This window comes from Sapajus apella, unplaced genomic scaffold, assembly GCF_009761245.1.
Source record: "Sapajus apella isolate SASKATOON/1434 unplaced genomic scaffold, GSC_monkey_1.0 scaffold1748, whole genome shotgun sequence".
NCBI classification, from domain to species: Eukaryota; Metazoa; Chordata; class Mammalia; order Primates; family Cebidae; genus Sapajus; species Sapajus apella.
Genome location: NW_022438674.1, coordinates 1 through 12,985, shown reverse-complemented (window position 1 = coordinate 12,985; position 12,985 = coordinate 1). Strand labels below are relative to the sequence as shown.

The 12,985-nt window shown below is 44.6% G+C and overlaps 1 protein-coding gene and 2 pseudogenes across 2 annotated transcripts; 2 read left to right on the top strand and 1 right to left on the bottom strand.

Moving 5' to 3' along the window:
• Window positions 1–1,726: 1,726 nt before the first annotated feature.
• On the top strand, window positions 1,727–2,925 carry LOC116546961 (annotated as a pseudogene).
• Window positions 2,926–5,104: 2,179 nt separating this feature from the next.
• Window positions 5,105–7,844, top strand: LOC116546960 (annotated as a pseudogene). Its single transcript, XR_004266895.1, has 2 exons — window positions 5,105–6,479; window positions 7,608–7,844. The product of XR_004266895.1 is annotated as a keratin, type I cytoskeletal 18 pseudogene (transcript).
• A 2,861-nt stretch (window positions 7,845–10,705) lies between these two features.
• Window positions 10,706–12,867, bottom strand: RAET1E (retinoic acid early transcript 1E; the record flags this gene model as incomplete). Its single annotated transcript, XM_032273065.1, has 2 exons — window positions 10,706–10,821; window positions 12,576–12,867. Coding segments are annotated over 2 exons (408 nt in total), but the record flags the coding sequence as incomplete, so codon positions are not given.
• Window positions 12,868–12,985: the final 118 nt, after the last annotated feature.

Below are 12,985 nucleotides of genomic sequence, written 5' to 3'. Positions count from 1 at the left end.
GAAAGAAATCATAGATGACACAAGCAAATAGAAGAACATTCCACACTCATAGGTTGGAAGAATCGGTACCATTAAAATGGCCATACTGCCCGAAGCAATCTACAGATTCAATGCCATTCCTATTATACTTTCAATGTTATTTTTCACACAATTAGAAAAAAACTAGTCTAATATTCATATGGAATGCAGAAACAGCACCATTAGCCAAAGCAATCCTTAAAAAAAAAAAAAAAAAAAAAAAGGCAGATGCATCACATCACCTGACTTCAAGCCGTTCTGTAAGACTACAGTAACCAAAACAGCATGGTACTGGTACATAGTGAGAACATGCAGTATTTGGTTTTCTGTTCTTGAATTAAATGGCTTAGGATAATGACTGGAACAGAATACAGAACCCAGAAATAAAGCTGCACATCTGCAGCCATCTGATCTTTGACAAAGTTGATACAAATATGCAATGGGAAAAAGTACTCCCTATTCAATAAATGGTGCTGGGATAGCTGGCTATCTATATGCAGAAAAATGAAACCGGACCCTCAACTTTTACCATACACATAAATCACCTAAGATGGATTGAAGATTTATTTATTTATTTATACATTGAAACGGAGTCTCGCTCTTGTCACTCAGACTAAAGTGCAGTGGCCACAATCTCAGCTCACTGCAACCTCTGCCCCCCAACTAGCTGGGACTATAGGTGCTTGCCACCACACCCAGCTAATTTTTGTATTTTTAGTAGAGATGGTGTTTCACCATGTTGCCCAGGATGGTCTCGAACTCCTGACCTCAGGTGATCCACCTCCCTCAACCTCCCAAAGTGCTGGGATTATAGGCATGAGTCACCACACCTAGCCAGGCTGAAGATCTAAATATAAGACCTCAAACTATAAGAATCCTAGAAGAAATTTTCAGAAATACCATTATGGACATTGGCCTTGGGAAAAAAAATTTAACAAGTCCTTGAAAGCAATTGTGACAAAATCAAAAATTGGCAAGTGAGACCTAATTAAACTAAAGAGCTTCTGCAGGGTAGAAAATAACTATCAACAGAGTAAACAGACACCTACAGAATGGGAGAACATATTTGCAAACTCGGCAGCCAACAAAGGTCTGATACCCAGAATCTATAAGAAACTTAAACAATTCAACAAGCAAAAACCAAGTAACCCCATTAAAAAGTGAGCAAAGAACATGAACAGACACTTCTTAAAAGAAGACATACAAATGCCAACAAACATGAAAAAATTCTCAGCATCACTAATTATCAGAGAAATGCAAATCAAAACCACAATAAGATACCATCTCATACCAGCCAGAATGTCGATTATAATAAAGTCAAAAAATGGGTGGGTTGTTGGGCGGACCGGTCATGGAGAAGAGAGGAGAGTAGTGGGCCGCTGAATTAGCTAAAATGATGCCCACGCCTGTTACCCTGTTGAAAGAGGGGACTGATAGCTCCCAAGGCTTCCCCCAGCTTGCAAATAACATCAGTGCCTGCCAGGTGATTGCTAAGGCTGTAAGAGCCACCCTGGGTGTCCATGGCATGGACAAGCTTATTGTGGATGGCAGAGGCAAAGTGACAATTTCTCATGATGTGGCCACAATGCTGAAACTTCTTGATGTTGTCCATCCTTGCAGCAAAGACTTTAGTGGACATTGCCAAATCCCAAGATGCTAAGGTTGGTGATGGCACTACCTCAGTGACCTTGCAGAGTTTCTGAAGCAGATGAAACTATAGGTGAAGGAAGGTTAACACCCTCAGCTCATTATTTGAGGTTTCTGCACAGCCACCCAGGTGGCAGTTAACAAGATTGAAGAGATTGCTGTGACTGTGAAGAAGGCAGATAAAATGGAGCAGAGGGAGCTGCTGGAATAGTGTGCTGGGACTGCTCTGAGCTCCAAGCTGATCTCACAGCAGAAAGCTTTCTTTGCTAAGATGGTGGTGGATGCAGTGATGATGCTTGATGATTTGCTTCAGTTTAAAATGATTGGAATCAAGAAGCTACAGGGTGGAGCCCTCGAGGATTCTCAGCTGGTATCTGATGTTGCATTCAACAAGACTTTCTCTTATGCTGAGTTTGAAATGCAACCCCCAAGAAACACCACAATCCCGAGATTGCCCTTTTGAATGTCGAGCTCGAGTTGAAAGCTGAGAAAGATAATGCTGACATAAGAGTCCACACTGTTGAGGATTATCAGGCGATTGTTGATGCTGAGTGGAACATTCTCTATGACAAGTTAAAGGGGATCCATTATTCTGGAGCCCACATTGTCTTGTCCAAACTCCGCATTGGGGGTATGGCCACCAGTGCTTTTCTGACAGAAGCATGTTCTCTGCTGGCCGAGTACCTGAGGGGAATCTGAAGAGGACTATGAGGGCCTATGGAGGCTCAATCCAGACCAGTGCGAATGCTCTCTTAGCAGATCGATGCTCTCTCAGCAGGTATGCTGGGTCGATGCCACATGTTTGAAGAGACCTAGATTAAAAGCGAGAGGTACAATGTTTTTCCTGGCAAAAACATTTCCCAAGGGCAAAACATGCACCTTCATCCTCCGTGGTGGTGCCGAGCAGTTTGTGGAGGAGACAGAGCAGTCCCCTCATGATGCCATCATGATCATCAAGAGGACCATCAGGAATGAGTCAGTTGTGGCTGGTGGCAGGTCATTAAGAGGGAGCTTTCCAAGTACTTTTGGGATTCCTCAAGGACTATTTCCTGGAAAACAGCAGTTGTTGATGGGGTATATGCCAAGGCCAAACCTCAGTGTCACACAATATACCCATATACCAAAACTGCACATGTACTCCCTGAATCTAAAATTTAAAATTATAAAAAAGAGAAAACCCAATTACATTAACATATTTCTCTTACAATCCTGTTTTTAAAAATAACTAGAATTTTCTCTTACTATACAGCTTTTCCCTAGTCTGAAAAATAAAAAATAATAATTTTTTAAAAAGGGGCCAGGCACAGAGGCTAATGCCTATAATCCCAGTAATTTGGGAGGCTGAGGCAGGAGAATCACTTGAGCCCAGGAGTTTGAGACCAGCCTGGGCAACACAGAGAGATCCACATCTCTATTAAAAAATCTAAAAATTAGCTGGCTGAGGTAGTGCATGCCTGGGGTCCCAGCAGCATGGGAGGCTGAGGCAGGAAGATCATTTCAGCTCAGGAGTTCAAGGCTGCAGTGAGCTGTGCTCACACCACTGTACTCTAGGCTGGGCAACAGAGCAAGACCTTGTCTCAAAAAACAAAAACAAACACACACACACACACACACACACACACGCAGCCCCCACCAAATCTATTGCATTAGCCAAAACTTTAGTTCTGCTTATTAGATACAATTTTCTTGTGATAGCAAGTATTTTTAAATTGTTATCTTTTTTAAAAATACGTAAAATATCTTCTTGTTGAAGGGACAGTTGCATTGAATTGTTACCTTTATTTTTGTTGAAACGATGAAGAAATTAGGAAGACTTTAGATTTAAAATGAAAGATTACATACATTATATTCTTGTGAAATTGAAAATAAAAATAAAGGAATAAAACTGAAAAAAATAGCTGCCAATTTTATCCAGTTTCATGATTATGATAGAAGGGATAGTCTGAAAACAGTTGCAAATAAGTTTATAATTTGTAAAGTTCTGATAAAAATACCAGATAATAAGAATTTACAACCATATCCTCATTGAGAATGGAGGAGAAAAAGAAAGATTTCCCCATCACATTTAGATAGGAAACATATTTGGTGTGTCTTTTTTATTTATTGTACTTTAGGTTCTGGGGTACATGTGCAGATCATGCAGGATTGTTGCATAGGCACGTACATGGCAAGGTGGTTTGCTGCCTTCCTTCCCCCAACACCTATATCTGGTATTTCTCCCCTCGTTATCCCTCCCCACCCCCTCGCTGTCCCTCCCCTAGCCCCCCCAACTGACTGCAGTGTATGATGCTCCCCTCCCTGTGTCCATGTGTTTTAATTGTTCAACACCCGCCTATGAGTGATACCATGCAGTGTTTGATTTTCTGTTTTTGTGTCAGTTTGCTGAGAATGATGGTTTCCAGATTCATCCATGTCACTATGAAGGACACGAACTCATCGTTTTTTATGGCTGCATAGTATTCCATGGTATATATGTGCCACATTTTCTTTATCCAATCTATCGTTGATGGACATTTGGGTTGGTTCCAGGTCTTTGCTATTGTAAACTGTGCTGCAATGAACATACGTGTGCATGTGTCTTTATAATAGAACAATTTATAATTCTTTGGGTATATACCCAGTAATGGGATTGCTGGGTCAAATGGTATGTCTATTTCTAGGTCCTTGAGGAATCACCACACAGTCTTCCAGAATGGTTGCACTAATTTGCACTCCCACCAACAGTGTAAAAGTGTTCCTATTTCTCCACATCCTTTCCAGCATCTGTTGTCTCCAGATTTTTTAATGATTGCCATTTTAACTGGTGTGAGATGGTATTTGAATATGGTTTTGATTTGCATTTCTCTAATGACCAGTGATGGTGAGCATTTTTTCATATGTTTGTTGACCTCACAGATGTCTTCTTTTGTAAAGCATCTGTTCATATCCTTCGTCCACTTTTGAATAGGCTTGCTTGTTTTTTCTTGTAAATCTGTTTTAGTTCTTTGTAGATTCTGGATATTAGCCCTTTCTCAGATGGGTGGATTGCAAAAATTTTTTCCCATTCTGTTGGTTGCCGGTTCACTCTAATGATTGTTTCCCTTGCTGTACAGAAGCTCTGGAGTGTAATTAGATCCCATTTGTCCATTTTGGCTTTTGTTGCCATTGGTGTATCTGTTTTAAAGTAAAAACAAAAGCAAAAAAACTAGTAACACACACTTTTTTTTTCATTCAGTTTTAAAGTGTTTATCAGAAAAGAACTACTTGTGGCTGGGCTCGGTGGCTCATGCTGTATTCCCAGCACTTTGGGAGGTCGAGTGGGTGGATCATTTGAGGCCAGGAGTTCAAGACCCACCTGGCCAATATGTCAAAACCCTGTCTCTACTAAAAATATGAAAAATAGAAAATAGGTCATCAGCAAAGCCTGAGTCCTGCCCTCTCGCTCTCCTCCCGGTGCAGCATGAGCTTCACCACTCGCTCCACCTTTCCACCAACTGCCGGTCCGTGGGCTCCGTCCGGGTGCCCAGCTACGGCACCCGGCCGGTCAGCAGCACGGCCAGCGTCTATGCAGGAGCCGGAGGCTCTGGTTCCCGCATCTCCGTGATGCGCTCTGCCAGCTTCCAGAGCAGTATGGGGGTCGGGGGCCTGGCTGCGGGGATGGCCGGGGTTCTGGCAGGAATCGGAGGCATCCAGAACGAGAAGGAGACCATGCAAATCCTGAACGACCACCTGGCCTCCTACCTGGACAGAGTCAGGAGCCTGGAGACCGAGAACCGGAAGCTGGAGAGCAAAATCCGGGAGCACCTGGAGAAGAAGGGACCCCAGGTCAGAGACTGGGGCCATTACTTCAAGACCATCGAGGACCTGAGGGCTCAGATCTTCGCAAATACTGTGGACAATGCCCACATCGTTCTGCAGATTGACAATGCCCGTCTTGCTGCTGATGACTTTAGAGTCAAGTATGAGACAGAGCTGGCCATTCGCCAGTCTGTGGAGATCGACATCCATGGGCTCTGCAAGGTCATCGATGACACCAATGTCACTCGGCTGCAGCTGGAGACAGAGATCAAGGCTCCCAAGGAGGAGCTGCTCTTCATGAAGAAGAACGATGAAGAGGAAGTAAACGGCCTACAAGCCCAGATTGCCAGCTACGAGTTGACCGTGGAGGTAGATGCCCCCAAATCTCAGGACCTCGCCAAGATCATGGCAGAAATCTGGGCTCAATATGATGAGCTGGCTCAGAAGACCGAGAGGAGCTGGACAACTACTGGACTCAGCTGATTGAGGAGAGCACCACAGTGGTCACCACACGGTCCACTGAGGTTGAAGCTGCTGAGATGACGCTCACAGAGCTGAGACGTACAGTCCAGTCCTTGGAGATCGACCTGGACTCCATGAGAAATACGAAGATCAGCTTAGAGAACAGCCTGAGGGAGGTGGAGGCCCACTACACCCTGCACATGGAGCAGCTCAATGGGATCCTTCTGCACCTGGAGTCAGAACTGGCACAGACCCTGGCAGAGGGACAGCGCCAGGCCCAGGAGTACGAGGCTCTGCTGAACATCAAGGTCAAGCTGGAGACTGAGATCGCCACCTACGGCCGCCTGCTGGAAGATGGTGAGGACTTCAGTCTTAGTGATACCCTGGACAGCAGCAACTCCATGCAAACCATCCAAAAGACCACCACCCACCGGACAGTGGATGGCAAAGTGGTGTCTGAGACCAATGACACCAAAGTTCTGAGACATTACGCCAGCAGAAGCAGGGGACCCTTTGGGGAGCAGGAAGCCAATAAAAAGTTCAGAGGTCAAAAAAAAAAAAGAAAAAATAGCCAGGTGCAGTGGCTAATGCCTATAATCCCAGCACTTTGAGAGGCGGAAGTTCAGTGTGGGTGCCTCTAAATGCTCTCTTATCTGTGTATGATAGATTTTAATATTTTATATTTTCATTTTCATTCACTTCAAAATACTTTCTAGTTTTCTTTGTACTTTTTCTTTGATATATAGTTATTTAGATATCCAAACATTTGAGGATTTTTCCAGATATCTTCCTGATGTTGATTTCTACTTTATTTCCATTGCAGTCAGACAAGATGCTTTGCATGATTTCAACCCTTTATATTTGTTGAAATAGATTATTTATTTGTTTATTTATTTATTTGAAAGGGAGTCTCACTCTGTCATTCAGACTGGAGTGCAATGGTTCAATCTTGGCTCACTGCAACCTCCACCTCCTGGGTTCAAGCGATTCTTCTGCCTCAGCCTCCTGAGTAGCTGGGACTACAGGCACATGCCATCATGGCTGGTTAATTTTTGTATTTTTAGTAGAGATGGGATTTCGTCATGTTGGCCAAGCTGGTATTGAACTCCTGACCTCAAATGATCTGCCCATCTCGGCCTCCCACAGTGCTGGGATTACAGGTGTGAGCCATTATGCCTGACTGAGATTTATTTTATGATCCAAAAATGGCCCTTCTTGGTGAATGTCCTCTATTTACCTGAAAAGACACTCCCTGTCAACCCCTTTGCTCTATCATTTAGCTTTGATCAGCTTTTTCTCTTTTCTGTCACATCAGCAGAAACAATGCCAAGAAATTCCAGAGACAACAAAACAGGAACATGTCATGGGCACACAGAACTCTTCTTCCCTGGGTGCTGATTCTCCCTGTGACAGACAAATCTATGTGACACAATGGGAAGGCTCTCCCCAGAGGATGAAAGATACATTTTTTTCCCCTTGAATTCTAACACACCATTCCCAGGGCCCGCCTTGCCTCCCACCTGCCTCCCATTTCTGTTCAGCTCAGCTGTGGGCACCAACCTCCATCGGCACTTGAGCCCTGCCTGCTCCTGCCCAGACAGGAAGCCCTTCAGCAGCAGGCTCAGCCACCAGGATGAGGCTGGGAGTCAGAAACCCCCAGGTGTCCATGGAGGTCCCACCTCCTTTAAATCCCTACTGTCCAGACCCAGCTTCTAAAACTGTTCTTCTGCCTCCCTTCCTACTCACCAACTCCCTTTGCTACTGTCAATGGCACTGAAGTCCCAGCCTGCTTGGTTGGGGCAGTTAAATCCTTCCCAGTCACCTTCCACCAGAGGTTAAGGCAGGACCCCTTTGCCTGCAGCTCTGCAGGTGGGATCCCTTCCCATCTGAGCATATTCACTCCCTGGGTTCCTGCTGCCATCACACCACCCCCCACATGAGCCCCTTCTGGACCAGTGGCCCTTGTTTGACTCAAGCCATATCTTGCCAAGCCTGTTGTGACACTGTTCTTAGCAAACTTTCTTTTCATGTCAGGGCCCCTGTGAAACAGACACAGATCTGAGTCATGGTGTTCCTTTAAGCAACTAAAAGGGTAGAGTCTTTTCTTACATAAGAAACATGGATCCTCAGTAAGTTGTAGATGGAGTAGACGATTTTTCTCATGAGGGGGAATCTTAACCTTGAACTCCACAGAGAGCCCCAGGAACTGTGACTTGAACCCTAGAGCTCTACTTAAATTGCTATACTTGAAAATGTTGAGGTCTGCCTGGGTCAATCTGGAGAGGACACTATGAGGGCAAAGACAGCAGTGGAAGAAAGGAATGAATTCTTTTGTCAGAGCAGTGGCAGAGAAACAGGACCAACAAGCAGGTATCTGGCAATGTGTCTGTCACATAATAGTTCTCTCAGGCTGGGCGTGGTGGCTCATGCCTGTATTCCAGCACTTTGGGAGGCAAAGGCAGGCAAATCACAAGGTCAAGAGATTCAGACCATCCTGGTCAACATGGTGAAACCCCATCACTACTAAAAATACAAAAATTAGCTGGGCATGATGGTGGGCACCTGTAGTCCCAGCTACTCAGGAGGCTGAGGCAGGAGAATTGCTTGAACCCAGGAGGCAGAGGTTGCAGTTAGCTGAGATCGTGCCACTGCACTCCAGCCTGGGCAACAGAGCAAGGCTCCATCTTAAAAAAAAATAGTGTTCTCTATGTGCGTGCATGTGTATCAGATTCTCATCAGAAAAAAATATATAATATATTTATAATTTAATTTATTACTGAATATGTTCCTGATGGGGAGTGCCACCAGTTGTCAAGAAAATAATGGGAATTGAAACCTCTACTTAGTTTCTTGTTGTTGTTGTTGAAATGTAACAACCTTACTATAAAGTGCAAAATCTTAAATAGTCCATTCGATGTATTTTCAAAAATGAAATCTATCTGCATGATCATCTGTCAGATTAAGTTATAGGTTATTATTACCCTGACTTCTATTATTAAAGATCCAGTTTGTCTGTTTTTGAAATTCATATAAATTGAATCATAGAGATTATGTTCTTTGTGTCTGACATTTTCCTCTCAACATCCTGTCCATGACGGTCATCCATTTTTCATGTAGTGGTAAGCTTTTTCTTCCTCTATTTCTATAGAGTGTTCTGTTTGTGATTATATTCACTTTCTCTTTTCTAGGACATGTTGATATGTGAATAGATGTGTTAATTCATGGGTCATCCAACCTGTGGCCCTGTACCTTTGTGTCATGACATGTCATGACTTAGGACAGCTGACCTGTGGTTTCTGCATAGCAATAACTTAACTGTACAAAAAAATGAGTGTGAGGACATAAATATACCTCCTAAACCCAAATCAATATATTTGTAACTCACCTTCCTCTTAAATGAATTTTTTTTTTATGAGATGGAGTCTCACTCTGTCACCCAGGCTGGAGTGCAGTGGCACAGTCTCGGCTCACTGCAACCTCTGCCTCCTGGGTTCAAGCGATTATCCTGCCTCAGCCTCATGAGTAGGTGGGATTACAGGCACCTGCTACCATGCCCAGCTAATTTTTATATTTTTTGTAGAAACAGGGTTTCACCATGTTGGCCAGGCTGATCTCAAACTTCTGAGCTCATGATCCACCATCCTCAGCCTCCCAAAGTGCTGGGATTATAGGCATGAGCCACCTGCATCTGGCCTCTTAGTTGAATTTTTTAAAAGCCAGCAGTCACTCCAATTCCAACTGACATGGAGGAAAGTGTGATGGAGAGAGTGTCAGAGTGATATGGCAGTCCTAATTAATTATGACCAAATATCTTACTTTTGCAAATTTTTCAAAATGACTAAATTGACACCATATAAAAAGGAAGGCACTCATGTAAGGGAGGCATGTGAATCTTGGAAAACACGCCTCCGTGCAGGAGATAATAGATTAGACTGGCAGCCAGAATGTCATCAAAGCTCAGGTTTCACCATCAAAAGTTAGTGTGACATTGTCACCTTCTCACCACGCAGAGAAGAAACAGGAGATCAGGAACAGACACTATGACATTAATTCCCATTTAGAAAAAAAAGTACAGCTCACCACCAGCATTCATTTAATTTTAAGTGAACATGCTCTTTGAGGATGAAGCAAATCTGACTGATTTTCAATGTGAAAATAAATTCTAAAAACTTCTTGCCCGAAAGGTGTGACGTCATCAGAGCACAGGGAACCTTGAAGACGTTGCTGCCCTGGTGATGATGCTTTTCTAGCATTCTTTCAATCAATGTGAGTCTGGAATGTACATGGCTAATCATATGCTTGAGATTGTCCTTCTTGTCCTTCTTTAACCCATTTTAATGTTTGGAGGGTGGTGAGAGGATTGCATACATCACAGCTTGTACATTCTCTGGGAGTAAATGCTGCAGCCACAAGCGCCACCAGTGAGTCTTCACAGCACAAATGGGAAAAGGGGATGGAGGTTTGCTGAGCTAAATCAGGCTAAACGCAGACAGCAAACAATATTTCCATCAAAGGGCTGGGGGAACCCTGGGCAGGATGGTGAGGAAACAACACCCCAGGCAGGCATTCCAGATCTTAGACCTTGCCACTCCTCAGGAGGAGATGCTTGCTTCATCCCTCCTCTCATTGCACTTTTATGCTGCCAGCCCTGCTGTGTAGTGTGGGGGCTCAAGACTGAGACAGGGTGCCATTTCTATGGAGAGAGATCAGGGAGCGGGGTCTTGAGTGAGACCCATGGCTTACCTCTCCTGAGTCCTTACCAGACTAAGATGTCCTCAAAGGCCAGACAGCAGCCTTCCACTCATCTGTAGATGTAAATTTCCATGATGACTAACAAGATTAATACCCCCAGGATCATCGTTAGAGTTTGTTGGCTAGAGGAAGACCAGGGGATATTTGAAGCATTTACCGGTGACACTAAAAGAGCAAAAAAGCACAAGACCTGTCAAACCTAAAAATACGCTTTCCTCAGCCCCTGCTTCCCCAGGAACACATGGTGCCCCACATAATTACTGGATCATGTGACAGCCACTCTACCAGGCCCTGGGCCATGAAGATGAATAGGGCTTGTGCTGTGTCCTTACTGAGCTCAGATTTCCACCGAGAGAGGTAGCAAATGTCCATCTGATTACTACACAATTTCACATGATTACTGTGGTTAGAACTGCTTGGAGAATGATTAAGCACAATGGGTGGTACTTAATTCTATGTGAGGAAGGTGGGGAAGGCTTCTAAGAAATGGCATTAGAGCTGGTAGAAGGGTAATTATAATAGAGGAAGAGAAGGCCTGGATGTTTGCAGTGACTCAGATAGACCTGGGACCATTTAGCATTGGGTCATTGGTGACTGGATCATTGGTTAGTGGGAAGGGGTTTCTACACTGAGGAAGAAACAGTGGGAGGTGGGATGGGACAGGGAGGATGGTGGTAAATCCTTACAGCCATCACTGCCTCTCCAAACAGGAAGCCCATGGAGAAATCAATCAGATTTTCCGTTGCACACACTGTAGGGCTGTTGCCCCCACAGTGTCATGGGGTGTCCCTTATGCTGTGCTGAAGTACAGGATCCAAGAAGTAAAGAGACAGGACACTGAAGAACTGGTGAAGAGCAACTGGACTCAGCGGGCCACGCGACCTATGAGTAGAGACCAGGGAGGCCCTGAGTGCCCAGAAGATTCTGTATTTATTAGGTACAAGCAGGGGGCAGGGTTGTGAGTGAGGTCGTCATCTATAGGCTTAGTGGTAGGGCATACATAATCACGTGAGTCACAAGCAAAGGGGACATCCCATTACATCACCTGGGCAGAGAGGTGGGTCATGCGCAGTAGGGGGCCGTGCCGTGACAGTAATAGAGGGTTGTGTACAGAAAAGGGGTCCACCCCCATTAGGTCACAGAAGCAAGGAGGTAGGCTGTGTGCAACAGGTGTCGTACGCAACACTTCTTATCTGGGGGCTGATGACTTCAAAGGGTTTCTAATAGAAGGGTACTGTAAGCCAATGCAGTGGGAGCTGACAGATTTGTGCTCTTCTCTTAGGATATTTATGAGAGGATGATTTGAGCTAGTAAAGAAGCGAGAAAAGACTGACAGGGTGTACAGCCTCCGTGACTGGTCACACCAGAAGGCTTCTTCCCTTCGGTTATTTGTGGGATGTCAGGCCTGAGGCCTACTTTCCACAGGAACTGGATGCAAGGTACTACAACTCCTTTATCAGGAGGAAAGGCTCTTGCTCCAAGCCTGCCATACAGCGTACGCCCTTTCAGGCAGGGACGCACCACCTGGGTCATTGGTTCTTGTCCTGGTCTGGCTGTTTTCCCATGTACTGCTTCAGTTCTGTGACTGCTCTAGGCATTCCTCCTACTACAAACTACTCTATGGTTATATGGAAGGATTATATAAATCAGCACTAAATGTGTTGGTACAGCTCCGACTACATCCGTTATATGATTATTTAGAAAGATAATGTGGAATTATTTTATATATATATATATAGGCTAGATATAAGTAAGCAGTGAGGTGTACTTCAGGCACTAATTATGCCTAGGATCTGAGCAGTTCTCCTTCCTCAGTACCCGTAGAGGGTGTTACCCACAACACACATGCTGATGCCCACACAGGGAAGACTTTTGACCTTTAAAGAGAGCTGCCGCATTCTTCCACTTAGCTCAGTTACCTGTCGGCTCTGGCATTGCCTCCCAGTGCTCTGCGAATTTCCCAAGCCAGTGATTGCAGTCTCCCATTGAGAGCTTCCTGAAATACTTTTCCAGCCCTCTGTCTTTCTTCTGTGTCTCCTTGATCTTGCTGGCTTCATGATTAATTACTGTCCAGGTCATGTTCATCGCATCGAAGAGGAGGGATTCCTCTCCACTAATGACAAACTGCCAGGACGCACCAGTGCATCGTTCTGCTTCACGTTGACAAAACATCTTGGCCTGCAGAGTGGAAGGACCTGCAATCCAGACACAAAGCCATCATCCTCCACTCTTAAGAGGTCCATCATCTTCCAACAGGTCAAGTGTTTCTCTGCACATTTAGGGGCCTGTATTCTTTCTGCCTGAACTTGTCCTTTCTTGCCCGTTGGGT